Consider the following 27,314-nt stretch of genomic DNA (forward strand, 5'->3'; position numbering starts at 1 on the left):
GGAACTGCTGTGAAGCTGGGACTGAAGTGTTCCAGTGGAAGGTTTGTGTTGTGCTGTGTCATCACGCCGTTGATCAACAGTTTGTACATTATTATGAAGCTGTTTCCCAGTAGGTCAACGAGAATGCATCGTTTTTCAGCTGGAGCGTATGTTATTGATCTCAGTTAAATCTGGAAAGTAGCTTGTCATTGTCAGATAAATGTAGTGGAGTCTACTGCAAGTATAAAGTAATGATACTCAAGTGTTAAGTACCTCATGAGTGTTCCTATTTAAGAGGAATAGATGAGTAAATATAATTAGTTTTCAACACTAAGCTAAAGAATGACTGAATTGTCTGATAAAAAGTATTCATTGGTAATTAGGAAAGGAGGTCTAATCTCAAAATATGAGTTTTATTATAGAAATGATTATATTATGTCAACGTTTTCAAATGTATTCTGTTTTATTTGCACCATTAAAGTAAATATGAGGCAGCTGCGATCAAATCAAACTGAAAGCTCCTATTTTGAGATCAGACCTCTTTGAATGCTGTTATTTCTTTTCTTTTTTTGTTTTTACAGATTAAACGTTTAACCTGGTAGTATTGTTCCCATCTAGAAGTACTCCAGGTAAATACTTGTGTAGTTTGCTGTGTTTGGTTCAGACAGAATCATATGTTTAAGTTTAGGGGACTGTGGAAACTCAAAGGTTTATTTTAGTGGAGAAACTAACTCTATTTACTCGAGTATTCCTCTGAAGGACACCGGCCCTTTCTTCCTGCTGCTGTTAGCGCACAGAAAAAATCTGTCACTACAACTCTGTGGTACAATATCAGCTTTAATAAATTATGAATAGTTTGCACTTTCATGTACAACCCCGTGCAAAATGTGTTATATACTGATTGACTGATTTCCTTATTTTCATGTCATGCACACAAACCCTCATGGGTTTACAAGACACCAGTATTAAAGCGTTGCAGCAATACATCCAAAACACACACGATCCAGCAGCTCAGTCCTTTAACAAAATATGTTGCCTTCGATCACAGGCCTGGCAAAGAAATTCTGCCGTAGAAAAGGTTCCCCTTCTAAAACATAACTCAGCTTTTTCATCGTCATCAACCAAAAGAAATCAGCATTAACAGAGGACATGTTCCTGAACAGTACCTCCCTTCATCTTCATATGCAGGACAGTAGAACATGAACCTCATCCTCAACCTCACCTAAATCACACACACACACACACACATATATATATATATATATGCATGCATGCATAGTTTTCTCACTGGCTGCTATGAGTGCTTGTGTATATTTTGATTTTTTTTTATTATTATTATTTTCACTGCGCACTGCTGCACATTTCCCCCCAGCGGTCTTGATCTTGACACTTCGTTGAGTTGTAAAAACAAACACACTTTTCTGTTCTAAGCTTGACAGAGCAGAACGAGGACTTGTTGTCGACCTTGTGACGTTTGGGGGCTTTAAAGCTGCGCCTCCGTGAATTCAGGGCGACTCAGGACATCAAGAACCCCGTTTTTTCAGAGTATCGCGAGAAGTGAGCGAGCGTCTCCCCTCCTGAACGTGAAGTGTCTGTGTGTGTGCGCGTGTACGTGCGCGCGCGCGACACTGCGTGGGGGTGTCCGTCCGCCTGATGTCATTTGGCAGAAGGGGAGGCTGAGCTAGCGGTGGGAGCACAACAATACCGTCACCGTCGCCACCGACCGCACCGGGACTGTTACCGTCGCTCCGAGGGCTCCGAACGGGCGAAGCTGCGGTTTGTCCGGAGGAGGACAGTGGGAGGGGTGGCTGGCTGGCTGGCTGGCTGGCTAACGGACCCGCGGCACCAGATGCTATTCCAGCGGAGAGCGGAGGACGGGCTCGCCGAGGCAGCAGCAGCAGCAGCAGCGGGTGATGGCTTCTCGTTTCCCCGACGGCTAAACCTTCGCTAAAACACGGATACCGCACAGCGACGGGACCTCGCTCCGCTTCCTCCCGCGCCTCCGTTCGGCGTTTGTCTGACATGTTAGCTCGGTCTCGGCCGTCGAGCAGCCTCTGGGCCGCAGCTCGGCACACCGAGCCCGAATCTGGGAAGTAGCTAGCTAGCTGCCCGCTAGCCGCAGCTGTAGCCGATGCTGCCGCTGCGGCTGCTGCTGATCCCGGAGACAGCGCGCTCGCTTCAGGGCCTCGCCGAGCTCCATTGTTCCGTTTGAGATGTGATGCTTGTGTGCGCGGAGCCGTTTGTAGCTGGAGGCGACGCCGAGGAGCTAACGTTGCTGCGAAATGCCCAGCAGAAGCACAACAGCGGGCTCCTGTTGAAGGGGGCGAGGTTAGACTGATCACAGCCCACCCCGAGGCTCCGACACCCGGGGGCACATTTGGACTACGACCGCCGCATTTCTCCCTCCTCCCCCCCCCCTCCTCCTCCTCCTCCCCCCCTCCCCCGACGTCCTTCACCGCTTCCTGTCGATATGGATAAACTCACGATCATTTCAGGGTGTCTGTTTCTGGCGGCAGATATCTTTGCAATAGCCAGCATTGCAAACCCAGACTGGATCAACACCGGGGAATCGGCAGGTAAACGCGGCACAAGTGCCCTTATGTGCGATGTGTGTGTTGTTTGTTGTTGTTGTTGTTGTTTTTTGCAGGATTGGCTCCACATCGCAGCATTGTTTGGCATCAGATAATCTTCTCAACAAAGAAACGTCCCATTGTGTTGCAGGGTTTCATCTGCAGCAGCATCTTTTGTCCTCCACAGCAGCACTGTTTGTGTATTATTATTATTATTATTATCATTATTATTATTATTCACCCCCAAACAGAAAGTAGCAACAGCAGTCACACAGTTGCATTATTGATTGATCAGCACCAAGGCTGTCTGCTTTAGGCCTATAGATAGATAGATAGATAGATAATCCATCCCTTTGGGCAAATGCAAGTTGTCCTGCAGCTCACTCATGTTACATTTAAGAAAAACCAGGAGAATAAGGTGCAACATAATGTGCAAATCATGCTGGTAGAAGAAGCAAGGTACAAAACCACGCTGGTATTTTACAATAAAGAGTATTTACAAGTATAAATACGGCATAGCAATGAAAACTAATAGTCATGATAAGCAGTTGAGTCAGTGCAGTGTGGCTGATCTGTGCAAAGCTTCATCATTTTCCAGATTCCAACTAAATGTCTCAAACAACAACCAAATCAGTGTTCAGATTGAGAAAAAGCAGCAGATTGTCATTCTGAGACTCATTTGTTTGATTAAAGGGCCGAAACGGTTCACAAATGTGCAAGTTCAAGTAAAAATCAAGCACGAAATGGCAAATATTTGGAGATCCACCGACTCAGAATAGTGAATTTTCTGCCTTTTGTTTGTAGCTTGTAATTATAAACTGAATATAATATTTTTTGAAATTTTTTTTTGGACAAAATTAAGTAAATTGAGGATGTTACTTTGAATTATCGTGGCGATCAATGGATTAGTGAAAATAATCATTGCTTGCAGGATCTGTCAAGCAGCTAATTGATGAAGGGTCTTGTTTCAGCTCTGGCAGTACCGGCGGTTCTGTTCGTACGGGTGACTTGACATTTGAAGTGACCTCCATGTGATCGCGGCTAATCAGCGCGCGCCTACGGAACCAGAGCAGGTGTTTATTTGCGGCGTCCCTCCTGATTTTGGACAGAAGCACGTGCTGCTGCCGGCCTCCGTTTTATTTGTGTCAGGCCTGAAAACACATTGCGGCTGTTGACAGACAGCTGCTCCTCTTTGTTCCCTCTGCAGGCAGACGGCTCAGGAAGTGGGTCAGCGAGGGTTCAGCGCACAGCGTCCACATTGTGTTAGCTTAGCCGTAAAACGTGCAAAACTGTAAGCAAATGAAACGATGCTAAACGTGATTGTGTCCCTCGGTCCTGGCCCGTCTAAACTTAGCACACGAGTTAACTCCATGGCGGCTGCACACTGACATCCTCAGTTCTGTACCTGCTGTACCGAAAGCTGAACCTTTGCTATATTTAACCTGCGCTGTGGTGTTGTGTTGTTATTAGAGCTGTCGCTCTTTGTGCTTCCCTCTCACGGCTTTGACCTTTTTGCTTTGATGATCGTGATGTACAGAGAGGATTACTCTGATTATTGTTTTGTTTTTTTTTTTGTAGAAATTATCCAAGTTCTGTACTCATTTTGGACATTTTCTGTTTCAAGTCATATTTGGACCGATTTTTAATCATTTAGTGCGTTATTTTTGTTGTTTTTATTATGTTTTGTGTCATTTTGAACAGACTCTGAGTCGTATCCCACCGATTTAAGTCATTTTGGACATTTCTTTGTTTTTTAGGACTTCCTTGTGTCATTTTGTACATTCTTTGAGCGATTCTCGACAGCTTTTGGGTCTTTCTTAGGCAGTTCTGTGTCATTGACATCTTTCAGAGAGCATCGTATGAAACACATGCTCCTGTTTGTCTTTCCTTATGGAAAAAGGGAATGAAGGGAGGTCATCTGCTGCCACCAGTCTGGTGGAGTGTCTTTGGTTTGGAGGGGCGCTGTGTTCTCTTGCAGAGTCAACCTGCTCTGTGGATTCTCACCTTGGACAGTATGCTGCAGTTTCTGCTCCTTTTTGTGAGGCATACGCGACCTTCATAGATTATTTGGTCGACTGGAAATTAAACGCAGACACGATTTTTACAAAACAAATCTCTGGTGTTGTCGTTGTAGGACTGAGCATAAACTAGAAAGTCTGCATGATGTTCACCTTTCATGCTGAATGTTTGAGAAGGTGTTTTTGACTGACCTTTGATGGAAATCTGTTACGACGTGAGTGTCACCAGAAGAGCCTTTATTACGCTGTGACGGGCAGACACAAACATTTGTGGTTAGATTTTGCAGAGCTGTTTTAAGTGTTTATTCAAACGTTTGGTAACAACTCTACGGAGAGCAGTTGGTAATGAATTACTGTATAATGAAGTGAATTATTGATTCATAATGTAGACATGATATCACGTCTCTGTGTCTGCATTAGTGTGTTTCTGTTTATACACTTCATTGAGAGGTGAAGCGTGAGTTTTATTTTTTTAAATACAAACGCTGCATTTCTTAGTTTGATCTTGTGGCCTTGATGCATCTTTCTTCTCATCTATGTTGTGATGGATATATTTAATAATTGTATGATTTGTCCTCAGAGCCCTGCTCCTTTACAAATTTTATGTGAAACTGCTGATTTTTAGACCCTTTCTTACATCTTGGAGCCGAGTTTCTTTAGTTTTTAATTGTTAGCAAGTTATCTGTGAGTTAATTGATGAGCTGTTTCCGTTATTGTGTCCAGCCCATTCCACATGCTAGTGTGTCATTTGAAGGTATTATGAAGTGCGGACCGATGACTCCCCACATTTCTGTTATCTCCCGTCAGCTGACCTCTGGTTCCAGCTTTGTTGTTGTCTCCTCAGAGGGCTCAGAGCTCCACAATGTGCCCTTGTAGGACCACAGCGTGACGTCTTTGGGCTGCGAGTGCTGAACAGACATGTTCCCCTGGGCAGCGAGCATTGATAAAGGCTGACTGTGCTCCAGGCGCGTGGCTTTTACCTCCTGTTTCGCTTTGATCTCGGCTTATATGTGAACTAATGAAGAACGGGTTAAAAGGCTTGTGCAGAAAGTCACTGGCCGCTGATTGGCTTTTCTTATAGCTGTCAACACTGAGTGTAAAACCACCAGGAAGGAGAAGGAGCGCCTCTGTTACCCAACGCAGAGTGTGGTTTCATGTTGTTGTCCTCACTTCAGTGTGAGATTCTCAGGTAATAACTGCTGAAGCACATTTCCTGTGCTGAGCTTCAAGACAAAGCCATTGTCGTTGCAGTGTCACACACAAACTGTGATTCCTGGCAGCTCTGCCAGCGACTGCCCTCCTGCAGATCCTTGTCACCACTGTGGATGTCATCCTCCAGCGCCTCGACAGCCTCAAACTCTGTATGCACACGCACTTAGAAAATGCGACATCCCATCCAGGCTCAGGCTGTATCCAAAGAGAGTAATGACAGATTTTATTACCTTTGTGCCATCATTTCATTTGTAGCTTCAGCTTCAAAACTCGCAGGTTTGCATCTCACGAAATCGATTTTGCACAAGTGCTCTTGTGACGGGAGCAAACCAGCACTTACCATCCCAGCGTCGCACTATCCTGAGATTACTTTGAAAGTGTTTTATGGCATGCAGCGAGCTGCTGAATGGAGCTGAAGTCAAAGGCGGCTGTCGATGGTGATCACAAGGTGATAGTCATTCATTTAGCATTTTTATCTTGATTTTTCTTTTTATCTGATTGTAAATAATCTAAACACTACAGATGTCTTTCTCTCACAGTGGAAGATGTGTATTATGAAGTGACTGCCATTCAGCCTGTCGAATAACAAACATACCAATTTATTTTCCATTTATTCTGAGCGCTGAGGAGCTCCATCAGCTCCAATATGCTGCTGCGAGTTTGTGCTCAAAACCCTCAGTAGACATTGTGCATAGTAGTTGTTGATCGTGGCTTTACTGTGCTCTCTTCACTAAGTAACACAAGCAGCCTGACTTATTGAAAAGGGAATGCATTTCAGTGTACATAAAACCAAAAACAATTACGTAACACCAGAAAAAGACAAAAATAACACTTGGCAAAGTAGCAGAGCATAATGACTAGTGCTCAGGAGCTGCTGCTGTAGTTATAGTCTGGATCTGACTTTGCCCAAAATAGATGAAATGGGAGACGATTAAATGGTGTTATTTTAGATATCCCTTTTCAAAGCACAAGGACGCACATTGCCATCGATACAGAGCGACTGAAGCTGTGATCTTCAGTTATGAGGCTGCAGCAGACCTTTAGCCAAAGCCGTGGCACCGGCAGGTAGAGACGGACACCAGAGCTGCAGATGTAGCAGACGTGATGTGTTCAGCTGCTGCTGGCAAAGAGGAGGAAGCTTTGAAATGTGCCACCTGCTGGCAATGTGTCGTAGCTGTAACGCTCACTGCCCAAGTGGTAGAACTGCAGCAGCTATTCGAGGAATGCAGGCTGCTGCTCATTTTGACTTATTTCACTTTTCTATAGGCGCTGCAGGTTGTCGCGTGTAGAAGAAATGTTCTGGCGTCAACTTCAAAAGCTCCATCTGGTGCTTAATCTTCAGTCTGCTGAATATGAGCAGTCAAGGCTGCATGATTTGTTTCAGATCCAATTAAAAACTATATCTGTCGAGGCTGCTTGTGGGTTTCTAGCGTAAACATACAGTCGTTAATATTTATATTGAAGCGTTGGATTTCTTTGCAGTAGCTGATACCCTGCAGCCATCCAAACTTATTCTTGTTGTTTAATGGTATGTACTCCTAATAAATGTGCAAACATTGCTGTGCTGTTGCTTTTTCCTCAAAAGTAATAGGTTTTTTTTGCTTTTTTAAATTTATTTTGTTGGTCGGGATGGCAACCTTTGCCCCATAAGTTTGCATCATCTAAAAGTCTGATTGTTGGTCGACTTAAAAATCCTGATTTTTGTCCTGAAAATAAGGCATCAAATGAGAAGCTGACTGTGAACTGCAGCAGACTAAACTAAGATGTTCTGTGGCTTCATCATGCTTCGTCATGCTGGCAATCTGTTTCTGTCGTAGCCGTGAACTTTGATGTCCGTTTTCAGAAGTGTTGATGCCGTTTGTTCTGGCTTTGGGTCACAGGCGACTGAAGTTCGCTTTCATACATGCTGGTGTTTGCAGCTCATTGTTCACAGGTCTGCCTGCCTTGCTGTGTATGCAGCGCCCCTACAATGTAAGTGGGCACCGTACAAGCCTCCAGCAGCAGCAGAAGCAGCTGTCGGCTGCTTTAGCTTGCCTACTTGCCGCCCACCATAGTTCAGAGGCCCGTTTGACTCATCCCTCCAGAGCTTACAAACATCAGCACCCCCTGTGCTCCGCTAATGACAGCATCATCATGCTGAAGATGAGCAGACACGGTGCTCATTTCCTCTCATTTGGACCGAGACATGGTGAGAGGAGTGTTCTGATCATAGTTAGTGCCGAGCTGCCTGCAGGGCGACGGGGACGATGGGGGCGTGAACGTGAGCGAGGCCTCCAGATGGAGAATCGGCCCATTATTTTCTATAAATGAGACACGGAACTATGCAAGAGTTGTTTGTGAAACTAAACACAGTGTGTTTTAGATTTTCTTGACTCTAGCAGTATTTAGTCCATCTCGCATTCACTTTAACTGAAGCATGTATGATTCATTATCTTGAGCTTACACATCTTATTGGTTCAGCTGGTTCTGATGGGCTCTTAGGTCCGAGGTCACCTTCTTTAACTGTGACTCTGCGGATGTTCTCGGTAAGCCAACGGAAACACAGATGGACCTGCAATGTGGCACCAAGCACACCAACTGCTGCCGCATTGTCCTCACACACCGAGGCTCTCTGCTCGGCCTTATTTATTACCTACAAATTGAACTGTGACATCTCATCTGTGTTCAGTGCTGAGTGAAAGGAAGCTTAATGGACTTTACGTTTAGACAGAACCGACAAGCTGCTGCGGGTGCTCCCCTCCAACCCACCCTCACCTGTCCTCATCCGTCTTACAGTCATACCTGCAAGCGTCCTGGAAATAGTTTGACATTTTTGGGAAATGGGCCTTCTTGCTTTCTGACTGAGAGCTCGATGACAACACTGCTGTCACGTCGGTCTGTCAACCCTCAGAGCTCTGAGCAGTGTCTGGACATTTTCTGCTAGTGTCACGGTGGGCTCGTTTGTCAGTGAAGGAGAGAGAGCTAGAATGACAGATATAATATCGTTAAAAAAAAAAAAAAGACAAACACTTAAGTTATTTGATTGCTTATTTTATAAAAATGAAAACAAAAACTGGAATCAGCAGTTAAAGCATTTTCACCACTGATGTTACCAGAACTTTAGAAAGAGAAATCTAATACTGTAGGTGTGCTACTACCTACATTTTTAATTTGCTTTAATGCTTCTCTGCTCTGTGTGCACAAAGCCTGCAGTGACTGTCGCTCACAGCTGTGTCACTAATGGCTTTCCTGTTAGAATTTTTCTTTTTTTTTTTTTAACAGAATGAGGTTCGAACAAATGGTTTATTTGGCAAATAAAAACAACACAAAGCTTGTAGACTGAAGGCCCTTTGATGAGATATCACAACGTAGGGCACGTCCCAGACGAGAAGCTGCAGGACTTTTGAAATCTGATGGTTTTCTCTGTTTTTACTGTTTTCTGGCTCCGGTAAAATCTGTCAGTTTAGGAGCTCAGAGTTTTGCATAGAAGCCTGCGTGCAGCAGCAGCTTAGCTTAGCTTAGCACAAAGTTTGGAGACCAGCCTGGCTCTGAAAGGACCGAAATCAGCCAGACTCCGATTGGCATCTTTTGTCTCGACTGTTTAATCCACACTATTGGTGGTGTAAAAAATCCCTTGAAATTTGTGGTGGTTGTTTGTTTCCGAGCTGATCTGCAGAGGAGCATCCCGTGTTAGCGACTGAAGCGCTGCACTACTGAGCACGCCGTTGTTGCCTGATTCCCACTGAGACTGAAGTGCAGCGCTCGGTGCGTCCTGCTCGGTGTTTACCTGTGTCCGTGCACCGCTGTAGGGCAGGAATTCCACAGAGAGCTCGTGAAACAGCAGGAGGCCGGAGGGTCCAGGGGAAGTGGTCATAAACCGATGCCATTAAAGTGCAGCTTTCAAACTTCTGCCTAAAGTTTTCCTGTTTCCAGCACCAGTCCCTGCTTTCTTTACCTTCTCTTCTTTAATTTGTCCAGGGTTGCTCTGACTTTAGCAGCAGGCTTTTGGAGAAGCTGTGAGCCGTGACCTTCACTCTTCTCTCTTCCCTGTTCTGGTGTAAGTGTTCAGTGGGGCCGAGCATACGGTGCAAACTGAAGGCAGGAAACATCTTGTCTGTACTAAATTGTATGCTGCATTGACAGTTTTGTGTGGATGGTTTGAAAGGTAGGGTTGCACATTTCCAGCCCTCTTTTCTACGGTTCCATATATAACGTTTCTTTGGAGCCACTGGCATTGTTTGTGTGGGCTGAGAAGGGCTGAGCTTGTGTTTGGTGGTTACTGTAAAAAGCAGTGCTTTTGCTGGGTGTTATAAAGGGGACAGGATTTCCTCTGGACAGTCTGCACAAACCCACCACGCCCCCAGGACCAACACAGCGCTCGGCTTTTGCTCGGTTCTGTTTGAGTTCAAGTGTTTGAGCATCATGTCTTCGCTGTGTGCAAAGGTTGTAACAGGCGGCTTATGAAATGTTTAGATTTGGGTGCCAGGCAGACCAAGGAACACAGCTGACCTTCTGAAAATCCAGCTTGCATACTTGTCTCACGCTGGCGTCCGCCCACCTGCCGGGCCGCTGGTCAGCTTTGTGATGCTGGCCACACAGGCTTGTCTTTGCAGTGAATGGACGATTATGTGGTTTACTGGCCGTTCCTTTTTCTTTTTTCCAGATTGTACCTGAAACGTGCACAGACAGTTGGATCTAAGAATCATTCTGAGAAGATATTTTGCCAGTAAAGCTTCAATAAGAGCTGGGTTGGCCAGATGCTGCAGTCTTTGACCAACTATAGCTGCATGATTGTGGCCAAACTAGTGATTTGATCGATATCAGGATCCTTTACCTTTTCACCCTGTTGTTTTGTTTGAGTTTAGCTGTGCTGCATTCATGCTAAAGTACAAAATTTTGTACCAAATAAAACTAGATATTTTCACATCTCCTGGAAGCACAACAGAAATAAAGTTGCACCAGAAGCTTTTACTCAATGTGAAATCAGCAGAGATGCTTTTACCTTCACGTTGTGCGTTGTGTTGAGGCCCTGGGTAGCGTCACCGGTCTGGATGGAGGGACGTTCTGCTTCTTGGCCTTCATCCATTCATTGCAGTTTTTTTCAGCCGGTTCAACAGTTTAACTGCTTTGTGGTTCAGACACAAAAGTCTCATGCGCTCGTCGTGTGTGATTTGTTTTTGCTTTCCATCATTTTCCCTGCATCCAAACAAGCAGTGATGGTCCGTATCGACTGAGTAGCTCTTCACCGTCTCCTGCGGACATTTTTATTCCGTTTTGCTCGTCTGCTGTACGTTCACCTGGACTGTGGCCACAGGATCTGGCTGCTCCATCAAAGTGAACCCAGAACTCCTTAGCTGTGTGTTTAGGAGGTGCTTGAGTTGATATGCAGAGTTTTCCATGAGCGGAGCATGTGTTTTAAATGCTCATTGAATTGCAGGAAGCTAAAATCATGATGGAGGTTAGTACTTGATTAACCGTGCAGCTCGGTTAGCTCCACGGAGCGGATCTGTCTTTGCAGGGCTCCCTGGTTTGTTCATGTTGAGGACGAGCCTGCAGCCTTGTCAAGTGACTTCACACGGTTTCACCGATCAACAGGTGGCAGTAATGTGCTAAAGTGTGCTGCAATGCATCGGCACAAGGCAGGGAAGAAGAAAATTGCTCAGATAAACAAGGATGTAAACAATGTGGGATTTAAAATGTGTAACAATTTAGCTTTGCTTTGTTTTGTGAGGATGAAACACATTTGTTGCACCTCTTTAGTGCGCTGAATTTAAACGTTTGTTGGTTGTATACAAAACTCCACAGGGCACCTTTTAATTCAAATGTCTTCTGTAGCTACAAGTCTGTTTTATAAGGATGAGGTTTATCAGTTTTGACTGTATGGGATGTCGAGCTGGTGCCGCTGCAGCACCTGTGGCTAGTTTTCATCACTTATCACATGCTCAGGCCAAGAACAGCGCTGCATCGAAGAAATGCTCCAAGATTATGGACTTAATTTGGTCTCAGAGGGTTGCTTAGGACGCTGGTGTAACTCTGAAATGCGACCCAGGAAGGTCGGTGTTAGAGAAACCACAAGTTCATTAGTTTGAGGGTTTGTCAGACTGCAGAATGCTGCACTGCTGTGTCCTTGCAAATGAGATGAATCCGATGATTTATCAGAGAGTCTGTGCACTTTTCAGATAATAAGAGAGCACAGTTATTTTAATGATAAGGTATACAACAGAGTTACTACGTTCCTGTTGCAAACAGCGCCAAGGTTCGATGTTTGCTCATGTTGAGGTGCTTATTTTGACTGCAGTTAGCATCTTTTTCCTAAATCCAACTCTTGGTGCTCAAGCTGAAAGAAACCTCAAGCAGCGTTTTGACAGCCAGTCAAACGTGCTGATAGATCTGAAAAAGTTGTTTTACAGGCCACAAAGGCATTCCATTTTTTGCCGTTTCATTTGGAGGATTTGTTGGTTTTTCCTGCAGTGCGGCTGTCTGTTTTAACACAGCCCTCTCCTGTTATTTCCACATGCAAAGTGTTGAAGCGGGAAGTCGTATGACAGCTCATCTGCCTGACAGAACAACCCGCTGCACATCATCCAAGACGCCCCTCATCCCGACTCCACCTCTTTCACATGAGCCCTGCATGTCTGTAGTCTGCCGTCGAAAGTCCACCTTTCTTTGCCCGAGACCCGTGATCAGCAGAGACCTGAGCATTGTGACGGTGTTCTGCTTACTCAGGTAGAACATCCCCTCGAGGACTCGCTCTAATTGAATGGCGAGTCTCCGGAGTGAAGCATTGCCCTGCTCTGAGTGCTGGCCTTCACTCATGACTCAGTCTGAGGCAAGAATCCATTTGTCTCGCTGTCTGCTCGGTGATGGAGCGGCACGGCGGAACATGAAGTCATGACATGTTTGAGACAGCAAATGGTCACTTGGAGGATTCTGAGTACGGAGGCCTCGGACCTACAATATATTCACTGAGATATTGAGTCTCTTAAGGCAGCTGCAAATTCTCCTGATGTCACTGCAGCTTCTTAAGAGACTGTGTCTCACCTGCGTGGATTCACTCAGTAATTGCTGGCAGCATTGATTTCGTCCTCACCTTCTCTTCTTGGCTGCTGGCATAATTGAGCCATCCCGTACGAAGTCCTCCCCTCGCTGAAATGGTGACAGTTTAAAGGAGCTCCTCTTCGTCTTTTTCCATCTGCGGTCTTTCACCTTGCCATCACATCGGCCCGGTTATTGATCAGGCCGCTCATTTGTCACCACTTTGTCTTCGGCGTCACACCCATAATGCTTTTTTTTTTTTTTCCTCTAATTTTTCCACTCGTGCTTCTCTTATTCAGACTTGAAGCATCGCTGTCAAAGCTTCAGTTCTCGCTTCAGATCAAGTTGTCTTTGTCGAGCGTAGGAGGACTTTTGTTGCGGCTTCGTGGTTTGATGGGTTCCTGCTGTGGCAGAGATGTTCTGTAGTAGACGTAGATGAACGCCGACGGTGATTTTGCGTTTGAGCTGAGAGTGAAGCGTTCTATCTTTAGTCGTAGTACGTGGTGTGGCCCAGTCCGGTGCTCTCGTGTGTGTTTCTTATTAGCTGTGCTGCATTCAGTTCTTATTGATGAGTGGTTTTTAAACACTGTACAGAACTGTGGAGAAAAGTTGTATAAAACTACTTAACCTTGGATCCAGCTGAGTGGTAAGTCACCGTCAGCGTAGCCAGTACATTTTTACATACAGTAAAATAAAAGATTTAACTTTAGACCTGCATCCTTTCAGCAGCTTTGCAATATAAATGATTTGTGGTTCGCCACAGATCAGCTGGTGATTGCTAATATTACTTGTTTTGTGTGAATGATGAATTGCTTCTTCAACTTGCGTCCTCTCCCTGCAGGTGCCCTCACAGTCGGTCTGGTCCGGCAGTGCCAGACCATCCACGGGCGAGACCGGACTTGCATCCCGCCTCGGCTGCCTCCAGAGTGGGTCACCACGCTTTTCTTCATCATCATGGGCATCATCTCCCTCACGGTCACCTGCGGACTGCTGGTGGCATCACACTGGCGCAGAGAAGCCACCAAATACGCCCGCTGGATCGCCTTTACTGGCAGTAAGTGAACGAGACAATGAATGACATCGTTTTACTCGCCGGCAGAGCGTTTCCCCCCCGGAGCTTTCTCACTTTCTTCTCTGTCTCGCCGCATCTGTCGTGACACGACCGCTTGAAGATCACCTTTTCCGCATTATATATTCATGCACGTCGTCTCTGTCAGACAGGAAGTAATAAAAGGAGGATAGGTTGAGTTGAGTGGGTTTCTGCTCGTGGGGTGACGTCAGAAACATGCGAGGCTTTCTGCAGCACAGGACGTCGGTGTGTTTGTGTTGCTGGAGTGACGTGAGGACCTGTGCGTGGGCGTCTGTGTGTGTTTGGTTGCATTTGCACATTCATGAGTGATTTTTTTTTTGCATGCTTGACGACTCCTCTTGCTCCCTTAAGCTGATTTATTGAGTAATGCAGCTTGTCTTGGACCCGAGTGGGTGGCTTCTGTGCCACAGTGTTTCTCTAGTGTTTTATCTCTCGCTTTGCCTTGAACATTGCAGCTTTTTTTTTTTTTTTTTCCAGGCATGATTTCTGTGTAGATGCACTTCCAGCACTCGATATTAACTCGGCATGCGTTGGGTTCACTGTGACTGGACTGGTTTCATAAGGCTGTGTGGGAGGGTGGCGTCTGATTGGTCGGTTAGCTGGGGGGACGGACAGCCCCGAGCGCACTGCTACAGATGGAGCAGTGGTATGTGAAGTCACAATGGTCTGTATTATTGTTTCAGAGCTGCATGTTGGTTTTTTTTTTGCTCGTACGTTTGCACAAGTTTCTTTTGCTTAGCGGCTAATTGCAGATGTGTAGCTTCTGTAGCTCGCCCTCGTCGCCTGGACCCGACGAATCCCAAACCCCTCCACAAGCCGTCCGTCCATCCGGTGAGCACAAATCTGTGTCACAAGCCAAATTGGAAGCTGTTGAGTCATTGTTTAATGATCACACTCGGAGGGAAAGAAAGGAGGTTGCCATGGCAACTGTGAGCAGTTGTCACCCGTGTCCCCTTGTTAAGCCTTTGCCGGCCATATTAGACAAGAGGTATATTATTAGTCCGGGTTTTTTCTGTTTCTCTCTTTCAAACGTTTTAGGCACGATGATTATCACGGAGGAAATAAATGAGGAAATGAGGCTGAAGATGTAGATGAAAACAGGGAGAAGTGACGGTACAGCATCACCTTTTCTTCCCCTGGGTTCATCCTGTAACACCGAATTTTGTTTAAGTGGAGAAAAGGAACGAAAAGTCGAGAAGAAACCGAGTCCGATGCTGCTGATTTTTCTGCCGCGACGTCTGACACCTCTTTGCTGTCGGCCGCGCGGGTGAGATGGCGAGAGATGAGGTGAGAAAACGGGCGGAAAGTTAAAAAACAAACAGTAAAGAAGGTGAGCTGAGTGAATAATCGTGTTTGTAGAGGTCAAGAGCTGAAGGTGTTAGAAAGGAGAGAGACAGAAGCCAAAGTCAAGACGCAAACGGGAAGGCGAAAGAGGGATAAAGTCAAGTTGGTAGCACGGAGAAGGGCGGGGTGACTCGGGGCAAACAGGTGACGAGGGCGAGCGGAGGTGGGCAGCCTGAAGTGTAACTGGCTGCAGGCCACCAGCACCTGAATGGACAGCTTTGTGTGACTGGCACAGACCCGCCTCTGTGTCTCCACATGCACACACCAGCAGTGTTTCCCCGAAGGTACGGGGGTCATCTGTGGGGGTGGAGTGCCCGTGGAGTAACGACCAGCTCTGACAATGCAGCAACAGTGACTGCAGAACATGTGGTAATTATTGGCGCTTCAAAATAAAGGAAAACTGCTTTCTTTAAAATAAAGAGCTGAAACCTTCATCTAAATAGTCACTTCATTTGGTCCCTTCTGTAGCATTTGCTGCAGGATATGAAGCAGAGAGAGCGCCAAATTACAAAAATAAAACTATAAAAGAATAATAAAATAAATGTATTTGTTTGAAGAACAAATAAAATAAATAATGTGGCAATATAAAGCAATATTAATAAAAAATTTATCCATAAAAGAAAAGGATAATAAAGTAGGAATATAAAGACAAATAAAACAAAAAAATAATAATTTTAATTTTTTTAATTTCTGTTTTTTATTTGTTTAGATTTTTTAAAACATTTTTAATTTATCATTATTTTTAAATTTCTTTTTGAATTTTAATTTGTAATTTTTGTTTTTATTTTTTATTTATTGATTTTAATTATTTAAAAAAAAAATTCGCTTTAAAAGCAAAGGAAATATGAGCAGAAAAATGAAATTCCTACTGCGCACATTTTCTGTGTATATTTTATTTGCTTTTAAAGCAACGTTATAAAAAATAAATTAAAAAAGAAGAAAAATTAAAAAAAATTAAAATAAATGTAAAAAAAATATCTAAAAATAAATATAAATAAATAAATATTTTTTAAAAAATTTAAATTTATTTGTCTTTTTTTCTGCTTTTATTAGCCTTTTATTGTATGGATTCATTTTTGATTCATATTGCCACATTATTTATTTTTTGTTTTATTTATTCTTCCTTTTATTTCCACTTTCATTTTATTATTCTTTTATTGATTTATTTTTGTAATCTGGCGCTCTCACTACTCCATAGCAGAAGTCTGACATCTAGATCTAAAACATCTGTGAAAAACAACAGTGAGACGAAACAACGTGGCGTTTAAATGGAGTTTTTGAATTTGTTGAAGCGTTTCTGGTGGATTTCGTTGTTCCGTCTCGTCAGTTCTGAGCCACTTTCTGGGACGTCATGTCAGAACCGATATGTTTTGGGGAACCCTGGGCTGCTGCTGTTGACGGCCAGTAATTCTGAGTTTAAGTCCTGCATAAAAACAAAAATAGAGTCTGCCTGTTTAGAGGAGAAACTTGTCTTTGGGTGTTTCAGAATGAGGACATCATAACGTTGTAGATGCCGTTGTAGCTTTTCATCTGACACGCAGAAACAACAATCCACAAGAACCTGAACCAGAACCAAGCAGGCCCAGTGCAGTCGCATCCAGAATGTGAGAACTCAGAGTTGTGTTGTTGCAGTTGTTGTGTCAACAATCTTTGTGTCAGTTTAATTACATTTTCACAAAGCATTCCAGAGAAGAGATCATTAGGACGCCTCCACTCGGACAACAGGTGCAGACCAGGTCGTTTCACAGCCATCTGTCTCCACGTGGCCTCAGACGTGTCTTGTGGCGTTTCTGTTCTGCCACGTCTTGTTGTTTATCATCTGACAAGTTTATGATGCACAGCGCCGTCTGGGACAATGAGTGCAGCTAACGAGCAGCGTCGGTCTCGTTAGCCACACATTAACGAGCAGCGCGGCTCTCTCGGTTCTTGTTGATGGTGCAGATTAAACATGTTTATTAGATCATCTTGGCAGCAATTACCAAAGACGGCTTTATTGGAGACGAAGCAGCGCCGAGAAACGCTCGTGTAGCTTCACGTGTCGGCCTCGCCTGCTTGTTCATCACCGTGCTGCTGTGGTGCTGGAGCTCTCGTGGATTGTTTGAACATTTTGTAGTGAGTTGATGTTGTTTGGTTCTGTGGGGTAGATACGGGAACATGGCCTCAGTGCACCGACAGACCATAATACATTAGCTTGACAACAAAACAGGAGAGAAGTCGGCTTGTAGCGCCGAAAACAGAGACAAATGCAAGAATAGAGAATAAAATAGAACTCAAACCACACAGGCATTTATGTATGTGTGCTGTATGGATAAAGGGGAAATAAATCTAGATAATAAAAAAAAAAAAGAGTACAACAGAATAGGAATCATTTAAGAGGCACCACAAGTATTTTTATTCATTTTTATTTCTCACTTAATGCTTTAATTTGCTAGAAAGTAGTGAAGACGTCTGCTTTTTGCAGTTTTGTGAAGCCTAAAGTGACAGCTGGTATTTCCAACCAGCTGTCCAAAATACAAAAAATAAGCTTAAAATTCTGTTTATTTTTAACATACGACACAGAAGAGTGGCAAATTCTCTCCTCGAAGAAGCTGGAAGATGAGATTATTTTGCTTTTTTTGGTGTTTAAGTGGTGGCAGGTTACTTTTCTGAGCTGTGTCGCCGCTGCTGTTCGTTAACCGGAGTCGACTGAGCGGCGGTGGGGAAGCTTGCAGGTGCAATGCTGAGCTGTGGTGGCGTTTTTTTTGTTTTTTTGCTTCCTTTTAGCTTTAACAATGGCTGCCTCCTCCTGGATGAACACGCGAGAGTCACGGAGACGGATGAACTTGTGTCTGGCTCGTGATCAGGGATGGCTTAGGATGGTCATGGCCGATGCTGCTCATCCATCCGTCTTCCTGTTGGTACCATTTGGTTATTTCTGGTTGTTTGTTTTTCTTTTTAAAGGGAAAAAAATGAAGCAAAACAAGAGCAGACTGAGGATGAATTATTTCACACGTGCTGTATAAGAATGAACATTTCTCTGGACGTCGGTGTTGTGTTGATGGATGATCAGAGCTCTGTGGACACTCCCATTAAACTGTCCAACATCATATCAGAATGAAGAGCTCCACCTTGAACAGATGTTCAGTACATGTCAGGACACTGGGCTGATTAAAACCTCTTTCTCGCTTCACTTTTAAGTGCAAAATAAAGGTAATGCTGCTAAGAATGAACAGTTAAAGTACTCCGTCTACCCACTGACAACGACAGTCAGTCAGAGAAACGGTGAAAATCAAGTGAGACAGAGTTTGTCTGCTGCTCTGAAATCACTAAATCGTGATGTTGTGATGATTTAGAACTACAGGAAGTGTAACAAACAGCTGGTGAATGCTTCATTTTAATCATAGTGTAGTTAGCGTACCTGGCTAGTGATGGATCGACTATCAGCTCAGCGGCTGTGGCTCAGGTGGTAGAGCAGGTTGTTCTCCAATCACAAGGTTGGCGGTTCGATCCCCTCCACAGTCCAAGTGTCCTTGGCCAAGACACTGATCCTGATGGCAGGCAGGCAGCACCTTGCATGGCAGCTCTGTGGCTGTTGGCGTGTGAATGTGTGTGAGTGGTGAATGAGAAACACACTGTAAAGCGCTTTGAGTGCCGCTAAGGCAGAAAAGAACTGTATAGGTGCAGAACATTTACCATTCTCCATCTGTACGTGATGAACTTTTGCTCAAAGTCACAACGGATTGATCGCGTTTCTGCTCCGACGTGCAAACGACTTGTTGCTTTTGTGGGAACGAACAATTTCTGCAGAATTAAATCCCACTTTTGGACGTCCATCACCTGTTAGTGCTGCACAGAGCTGCAGACGCCCACAGACAGAACACCGTTTAGGATTTGGAAACCAAAAGTGCATCATGGACACATCGTGTCTTACAGTGATGAGAGACAAAGTGCAGCACAATGTTCTTCTTAATTTCTAAAGTACCGGTAATGTCAGAGTTTTATCAGTGCCCCAGTCCTGACACATGCCACCCCTGGGCCTCGGTACCCGTCTCTACTCGTGATGCAGGTTTAGCAACACACAGACGAGACGGAGGTTTAGTTTGTGAGCAGCCTGCAACAAAGGCCAATAAAAGCAGTTTATTAACGAATCACGTTGCTGCATGAACGTCACGCTCGGTTAACCTCGTTCAGGTGGAATGTAAAAGTAGTTATATGACGGCCGGCGGCTCATAAACGTCTTTATTAGACATGGTGGGTAAATAGATGAGCTGGACTGAGTGACTTTCTGTGATTTTCTTTTTAGTTTCTAATGTCAGATTATTGAAGATATTCCTGTCGGTTTCTTTGATCTGGTTGTTTTCCACTGCAGATGGTTTTATTCATACTGACCTGCCTGATTAAACATCGCAAGATCACAGCTTTCTGGCTAAGGAACAGTTGAGGGAAGCGTTGGTGGGATTTCTGATACCAAGAAAAAGCATCCACGAGGCACTGAGAACCTCTGCAAGATGCTGAGATAAAGTGAAAAGGTAAAAGCTAAAAATAGCTTCCTGGGCCGCCGCCTAATGGATTACACGCTGTTAACATAACCAGAATATTTCAGCCCAGCCTGTGAGTGCTGGTTTAGCTTAGAAACGATTCAGAAACGGGGTGTTTTCTGTGTGAACTGATGCTGCTACAGACAGTGCAGGTGGAAACAGAAGCTCTCTGATCCATCTGCAGGACGTGTTCTTAATGAGACGAGCAGCTATTGATCTGCGATTCAGAAGTCACACAGTTTGTGTCGCTGTTCGGTGTCGCTGCGTGTTACCTGACTGGACTCTGTTGGATTCAAACAGCCTCTCTTATTAGTGACAGCTTCGTTATTTAATCACAGGCACCTACGTCCTGGACAGTGGGATGAAACTCTCCTGTTTGTCTCTGCAGCTGCTAACACGTGCTAACAGGAGCGTCGCAGCATGTTCGCTGATACCAAGAACGGCGTCCGTTGCGAACGTGAGGGTTCTCAGCATGTGGCCAGCGCTCGGAGCCGATTGGTCCCACCGGGGCTGATGCGGATCTCAGGGCTCAGCAGTCCAACAAGAAACCAGGTTGAGCAGGAACGTGGTGAACACGTTGATATGCGGCGTGCTAACCGGGCTTCTGTAGGAGCCCTGGTGTCGGTCGCTCAGTCAGTCTCAGAAGCTCTCAGAGATGCTTCCCAAAACCCGCCTGCCAGGTACAAGTCCTGGACAACTGGTGCTGTTTTTTTTTTACTGTTTCCTGCACTTTGTATGACATTTATTGACTACTCATTGCATTAATTTTTGCGTTCTTAGTGCCTGAAACGTTTGGAGACGCTGGAGAAATGAGGCTTCTCTGATGTCGTGCTGCCGTTAAGGCGAGCGGGTTTCTCGTATTTATTCAAGCTGCTGAGCGAGACGGTTCTGCTGGGATTTGCAAACAGACTAAAGTGATGTGGTTTCGTCTGTGCAGAATAAACTCTGAAATGTGTTTTATTGTCTTCCCTAAAGCACAAAGAAAGGCGTTTTCGTGGCGCTTCTTTCAGCGCTCGGTCTTCTCGATCATGGACCTTAAATAACATCCAGTCGCAGTCGTGGGAAACTACAGCAAGATGGCTTCCTCCACATTTAGAATTAACTTGCAGCAGATAATCCGAGCGGCGATGCGCCCGTTCAGAAAGCTTGGGATCTGATTGAAGCCTTTAGAGAAACACACTGCGTTAATCAGCCCCAGGCTGCATAAAGAGCTTGTTTGTTTGCTGAGAAACATTTACTGAAACTAAAGCTGCATTAAAGGAGTCTGAAAACAAAACCCTGTACATTTATTTTCAGCTCAGGGTTAGGAGCTCATAATGATCCCATTTTACTCACAAATGATTCACACAGACTTTATCTAGACCTGACAAACGTCGAAGCTCAGATGAGGTCTTCTACCTGGGGGTCTCTTGCTGCCATTTGCAGGAACGTTCAGCTGTGGAAGAACGATGCCTTCGAGTGCCATGAGAAATATGGATAATTCAAACAACAGACAACAGAAGGAGAAATATAATCTGAATTTTCACAGACAGTTGAGCGCATTTTGTGGAGGTTTAACCATCATCAGTGAAGCAGCTCCAGCATGAGGGGAAGTCCAAGCGTCACGTTCATCAGTGTTTTCTCCTCTGAGCTGCACACCTGTGGTCAGCAGGCCTCTGCAGGGAGATGTGTGTCCGTGTGTTTTTCTGTTTGTTTGGTTGTACATGGAAAAGCTTTATTCTCTGGAGTGGGGTCACAAATAGATTTTGGGCCACTGGGAAATTCTTGTGCCAGATTTTGCTCAGAAAAAAAGCTAAATGACACAACACAAGAAATTCAGCGTCTAGAAAGTAGAAAAAGCAACAAAATGTGAGCACGATACATCACTGAAATATAATAGGTCCCTAAAATAAGGCTGGAATAGAGCAGTAAACTGAATCACACATGACAGTGAAGAAATAAAATGAAATGTTGCACTCTACATTCAAAGCTGTACATGAAACTGAAATATTGCACATTAGAATAAAAAATGGTACACATACTGCAGAAACTGGGGGTGGAGTCTATCCCAGCTGACTCAGGGTGAAGGCAGGTTCACCTGGACAGGTAACCAGTCTATCACAGGGCTACACTTAGAGACAGACAACCAAGCACACTCACATTCACACCTACGGACAATTTACAATCACCAATTAACCTCAGCATGTTTCTGGACTGTGGGAGGAAGCCGGAGAACCCGGAGAGAACCCACGCTGCACGGGGAGAACATGGAGACTCCCGGGTGTCCTCACCGGGATGCCAACCGGCGACCTTCTAGCTGTGAGGCGACGGTGCTAACCACCGAGACACCTGCAGCTCTGGCACAAACTATTGAGAAGTAAATCACTAATGATCTCCGTGGTCAGATGTGAGTGTGGGATGTTTTAGCTGTGGCTGCTGCAGAAAGGGGAGGAGCTATATGGACGTCCTGGGGTTTCAGTGCTGCGTGCTGTTATGTGGACACTCTGGGTATTTTCAGTAGACACTAAAATCTGACTTCCTGAAAGCTGCAGCTCAGGCTTTAGCTGCTGATCATTAAGTGTAAAAGATGCGCTGCTGAGTTGTAGTTTGGACTCCGTGTTGAATAACGGCCATGAATGTAAACATTTTTTGTCAAACCTGACTGTTTGATACTTGAGTAAATAAAACCCCAGTTAACAGAAGTGGGTAAAAACTGGTGTATTCTCAATTCTTGTCATGTTTCACTGATGGTTTTCCCCTAAAACCTCTTTAGAGGGCACCAAACTCTCTCTGATGCATAGCAACCCTCCATATAACCTGTGACAATGTGAAAGTGACGTAAAGCCCTTTGTTGTCCCTCCCTCTCATCTCTGTACAGCACACCAGGCAGAGTCACGCTCAGCGCTGAATGCCACGAGTCTGCTTTGTGTCAGTGTTCTTTCAAAGCCCTTTCAAAGGAACTATTGTGTCTCTGATGAACTTGGAGCAGCCTTTGCTTCCTGCCCAAGTTGATGAAGTTATGGCTGATTTTCTGAAAAGAACAAAGACTAAAACAAAGACTTGACACTCTTTTTGCGTCACTTGTAGATGTTTTCTTTCTTAAATCTTGACACGAGTCTCCGATTTAGATGCATCAAAAACTGCAGAATCCAAGTAATCATCTGTGAGCATGTAGACAACTCATGTTTTCTCTCTTCCTTGCAGTGATCCTGTTCTGCATGGCGGCGCTCATCTTCCCAATAGGCTTCTACATCAACGAGGTGGGAGGTCAGCCGTACAAGCTGCCCAACAACACGGTGGTCGGCTCCTCCTACGTGCTCTTTGTCCTCTCCATCTTCTTCACCATAGTGGGACTGCTGTTTGCAGGAAAAGTTTGCCTCCCGGGCTGAGGCTCCGCCGTGCTCGCCTCTGGACTGACTCGGGAGGCTCTGAAAGTTTTATGGGATTTACAAAAACACACAATGACTGAAAATCAAAAACAACAAACTCTGGCCAGAAGCCTGAAACAGGGAAGTCTCTGCTTATGTGTCAAAGGGCCACAGGACCGTGGAGCAGCGAACTACTAAGAGATGAACACATGAACCAAACACTACAGAGGGCTGGAGGAGCGGGAGAGGGCCGCCGAGGCTGCAGCAGCAGCAGCAGCAGCAGCCGCCTGCCACTGTTCATTTAAAATATGGCCGTCTCTCCGTTGTTGTTCTGTTGGAAAGGGTGCTTAATGTGCCGCCGTCATGGCAACCGCGGCCACAATGCTGGCGCACATTTGTGGAGGACCACTACAGCCACTCCTCGACTCGATTCCCGCCTCGCCGCCCTCAGCACACATCTGCGCCGTCACCGCCGCTCCTGTCGCTATTTTTGGCTTCTCTCAGCTATTTTCAGTTTTGTGTTTTTCTGTTGTTGTACAATTTGTGTTCTTTTCGTTTCCCTCTGCCCCCCCGCCCCCCACCGCCACCTTTCCACCGAAGTAGTCTCGAGCGTTATCGAGGTTCACTGAGCTGAACCGTCGAAGGGAACCGGGGGGAGGGTTTCTGACAGCTTGGCTTTAGAGCAGGGTTTATTCTCGCCTGTCACATGTCACGGCCCCAGGTGTGTGGCGGAGGAGAGCAGCTGTGATCCCAGCTGTCTGGGCCCACGCTGGGGCTGCTGTGGATGAGCGGAAGATGCAGGTGTGCTTCCTCTTCGTCTCCAACCAGCTCCTGCTCAGGAGCAGGTAGCAGCGAGCGCTGACCTCCCTGGGCAGCAGAACAGGAGATCAAGCACCACAAAGGAGAATGCCACTCAGTGTGTTATTTATACGGACACGTGTTAGTAGACGGCTCTGTTGCTCAGCTCAGCCCATCACGCTGAATCACATCCTTTTGCCAATAACTAGAAGACTGTGAATTTAGAAGAGTAATCATCTGAACATAAACACACATCTTGTATTTGTAGTAATTCTGTTCGTGCGGCCACGTGCACGGCGGCCCTTTCAAAGTATTGCCCAAGAATGTGCATCGCTGTGGCGTTACGTTCCCGGCGGCCTGAGATGGACCCACATAATGCAGACTACAGCAGACAGTATTGAGTTTTATAACCAGAACATGAAGTTACATCCGGTGTGAAAATAAGCCGGTGGTATTCTCCTTTAGTGTCGGAGCCAGCAGTGGGTTTTTATTGTGTCTTGTTTCGTGCACTGGGACTGCAGGTCATGTCCACGCGAGGGGCTGGGCCTCAGTGTGCTGCTCGAGAGCCCTCTGATTGTAACACACACACACACACACACTGTCAGTCGGCCTGTTGATTATCTTCATTCCGGTCACAGTCGTGATTACTTCACAGAACGCTTCACGCAACCAGCCGGAAGTTTTCTGTTGATTTGCCTCCATCCGGGTTGAGTTCCTGGAAGATAAGTTACCATGAATACAAAAGACAACAACAGTCTGCTCAGAATGCTCCTTAGCAAGTGTGATTAATTGGTAAAGTTAATTAACAAATGATCCGTGAACGGCTGCCGTCGTGCACAGAGAAGCTTCTGGTCGCCCAAGAAGTGAAACAACTTCTTCTAACACAAACACATTCTGGATGATTTTATTTAGATTTTGTGCATTTAGGAGAGAATTTAGATGAAAAATAAAAAACCTGCTTTAAGCCTTATTTTGATGCTAAGTTTTGTACATTAGCACGAATTCAGCACAACATGAGCTGAAAAGCAGTTTTCATGAATCCAGAATCGTGACCTGGTATCGATCAGATTAATTAACGTTTTGTAGTTTTTGGAGCTGTAAACGGGACGTACGTTGCCACGGAGTCACTGAAAGAAAGAACAATCCTTTACTGGATTTATGTTGAAGGAAACCTAGAAACGTGACTGTTTGAAGCTGAAGAGCCTCTTTTATCTCGACGATAAAATCTTTTATAAGTGCGAGCAAACGAATGGAAAAATACGTCTGAGTAGAATTAGGATTCGACCCAATAAACTCAAATATCTTCCACCTCTGATATTAGACGTTCCATTCATACAGGAAGCCTCCTCGACCAGCTCCTCGACTAAAAAGCTCCAAACTGTCACTCGAGCCGTTCGCGATCCACGTCTTATTAATTTAGCATCACATCGGAGGCGAAGGCGTCTCTTTTCTGCTCAATCGATTCTCAAAATTAATTTTTGCAGCTTTTTTTGTTTTCGTGGGGAACATACAAGCTCCTGGCGCTCTCTGGAAGTGTGTGTGAGTGTGTGTGTGTGTGTGTGTGTGTGTGTGTGTTGAACCCAATCACGGCCGCTCAGTCGCCAAGTCTTAGAGTTTCGTATTTCTGTTTCCTGCTCAGCTTCTCTGACTCTCGGTCCGATGATGAGTAACTGCTACACCTGAGTGTGCAGCGGCCTGTCCTGGATGGTTTAGTCTTGTGCCATGACCTGTTCTTGTTTCATAATGTACAGACACAAAAGGCAGGATTTCTGTATTAGGAAGCACTGTGCATTCAACAGTATAGGTAACAGACATAGAAGCACCACAAATGTATAAAAAAGAGAACTTCTTACCTCATTGTTTTTGTTTCTGCTATTATTTTCTAATGGTGGCAACGTGTGTGCCCTCTAATTTGTCTCTTGCCTTGATCGGATGTCTACACATAAAGCCTATGATCATAAGAAATTATTTATCACTGAATAAAAAGAGAAAAACTGGGTGTGTGTGACTCTGACACGGTCTGCGTTGTGCTTATTTAACGGGCTGTAAAGAACCAACTTGCGGTCTGCGTGATGTTTTTATCAGATGCGGCCCAGTTGATGATTAAATTAAAAAGGCTCGTTGTGAGACGTGAAGCTCGGCCACTCAGGATGCATCAGTGGGAGGCTGGACGGGACCAGACATCCTGCACGTCACCGTTAAACAACCGAGACAGAGTTTCCCGTTGGACGTTTGAAGATTGTGTTTCACTTTGTCAGCTCACCCATCGCTGACCTTGGGATCTATTTTAGGAGCGCGTTATCTGGGTGTGCTAATTAAGTCCGTCATTTTGAGTCTTTCCGAGCTCTGCGACTAATAATGTTCACCGACGGCCTGCGATCGGAGCTCGGCTGAAGCTGTGCGGTCTCCCCGGATCACAGCCTTCGTGGCTCCGACCGTGTTCAGGAAGGAAAAGGATCGGACTCGCTGAGTGAAAACTGTCAGTCCGTCATGACGTTCCTTGTGGCAGCTTTGACTGCAGCTCGACCTTTTAAAGGTCAGAGTTTCAGCATAAAAACAAGAAGCAGCTTTTAAAGCAGCAGTCCAACAGGATGCGTCGTGTGTAGATGAGAAGTTCGCTAATGAGTGTTGTCAGTGATGGCATCTGAAAAGGTCCCTTCTCACCTGTTATGGTGGAATGTATGTCGCTCTTAATTGGCTTTAAATGCCAAAGAAAAAAAACTGTATTTTTTTTTCAGAAACAATGCTTTAATTAGCCGGTTTATTGGATGAGACATGGTTTTAAATCTGCCACAACCAGGGAGTAGCTGCATCCAGCCAGAAACAATCAGCCTCGCAATCTGCCAGAAAGACACGAGATGTGGTTTTTGCACTTGTCAGCTGAAGGAAAACCTCTTTCAGGTTCTTTCTGCAGCTCATCGCCATGGACGCCTTCAGTGGTAAAGCACTGCATTCGTCAAAACGGAGCACCATTCAAACTCAGGATGCAGTTTGTTTTGTTGGGTTAGTTTTTTCTTGGACAGACCCGACAGCGGTGTTCGATTCTCAGGCAGGAAGTCCGCTACGACGGGTCTTTTTATTTGTGTTCGTCCTGCATTCTGTTCCTTCGTGTATTGGGTCATTTTCGGGGCCGTCGGCGTGCAGCTGGAGATAAGATGCCGCCGCCGCCGCCGCTCCTCCCCGGCCTGCACCTCCATTAGCCTCCCGGTGACCTGCAGCGCCGAGTCGAGCTCCAGCGCTGTTTCCATTTAGGGTTCCAGAAGGTCCCGGTGATGCAGCTCAGCTCAGTGGATCGCAGGAGTCCACGGGACACTTCAGCAGAGCTACAGGGGAACATGTGCTCCTCGATGTTTAATTACAGCATTATGTCAATTGCTGGTCGTGTTTCTGCAAATGTTAACTGTCAATCCAGCAGAAATCCACCG

At 45.3% G+C, this 27,314-nt stretch overlaps 1 protein-coding gene across 1 annotated transcript; it reads left to right on the forward strand.

Annotated features, from left to right (window-relative positions):
• Window positions 1–1,692: 1,692 nt before the first annotated feature.
• mosmoa (modulator of smoothened a) lies at window positions 1,693–25,903 on the forward strand. The gene is made up of 3 exons (XM_008286569.1): window positions 1,693–2,555; window positions 13,635–13,847; window positions 22,928–25,903. The coding sequence occupies exons 1-3, from the start codon at window positions 2,450–2,452 to the stop codon at window positions 23,110–23,112; spliced, it is 504 nt and encodes a 167-aa protein (XP_008284791.1). The 5' UTR covers window positions 1,693–2,449; the 3' UTR covers window positions 23,113–25,903.
• The last annotated feature ends 1,411 nt before the right edge of the window (window positions 25,904–27,314 follow it).

This window comes from Stegastes partitus, unplaced genomic scaffold, assembly GCF_000690725.1.
Source record: "Stegastes partitus isolate 25-593 unplaced genomic scaffold, Stegastes_partitus-1.0.2 Scaffold459, whole genome shotgun sequence".
Classification (NCBI taxonomy): Eukaryota; Metazoa; Chordata; class Actinopteri; family Pomacentridae; genus Stegastes; species Stegastes partitus.

What these genes read in the sequence shown, in the direction of transcription:
- mosmoa (XM_008286569.1), top strand. Translation starts at nt 2,450, where the DNA reads ATGGATAAACTCACGATCATTTCAGGGTGTCTGTTTCTGGCGGCAGAT. An exon ending in CAACACCGGGGAATCGGCAG is followed by an intron (nt 2,556 to 13,634) that starts GTAAACGCGGCA and finishes CTCTCCCTGCAG; the next exon opens with GTGCCCTCACAGTCGGTCTG. An exon ending in CTGGATCGCCTTTACTGGCA is followed by an intron (nt 13,848 to 22,927) that starts GTAAGTGAACGA and finishes TCTTCCTTGCAG; the next exon opens with TGATCCTGTTCTGCATGGCG.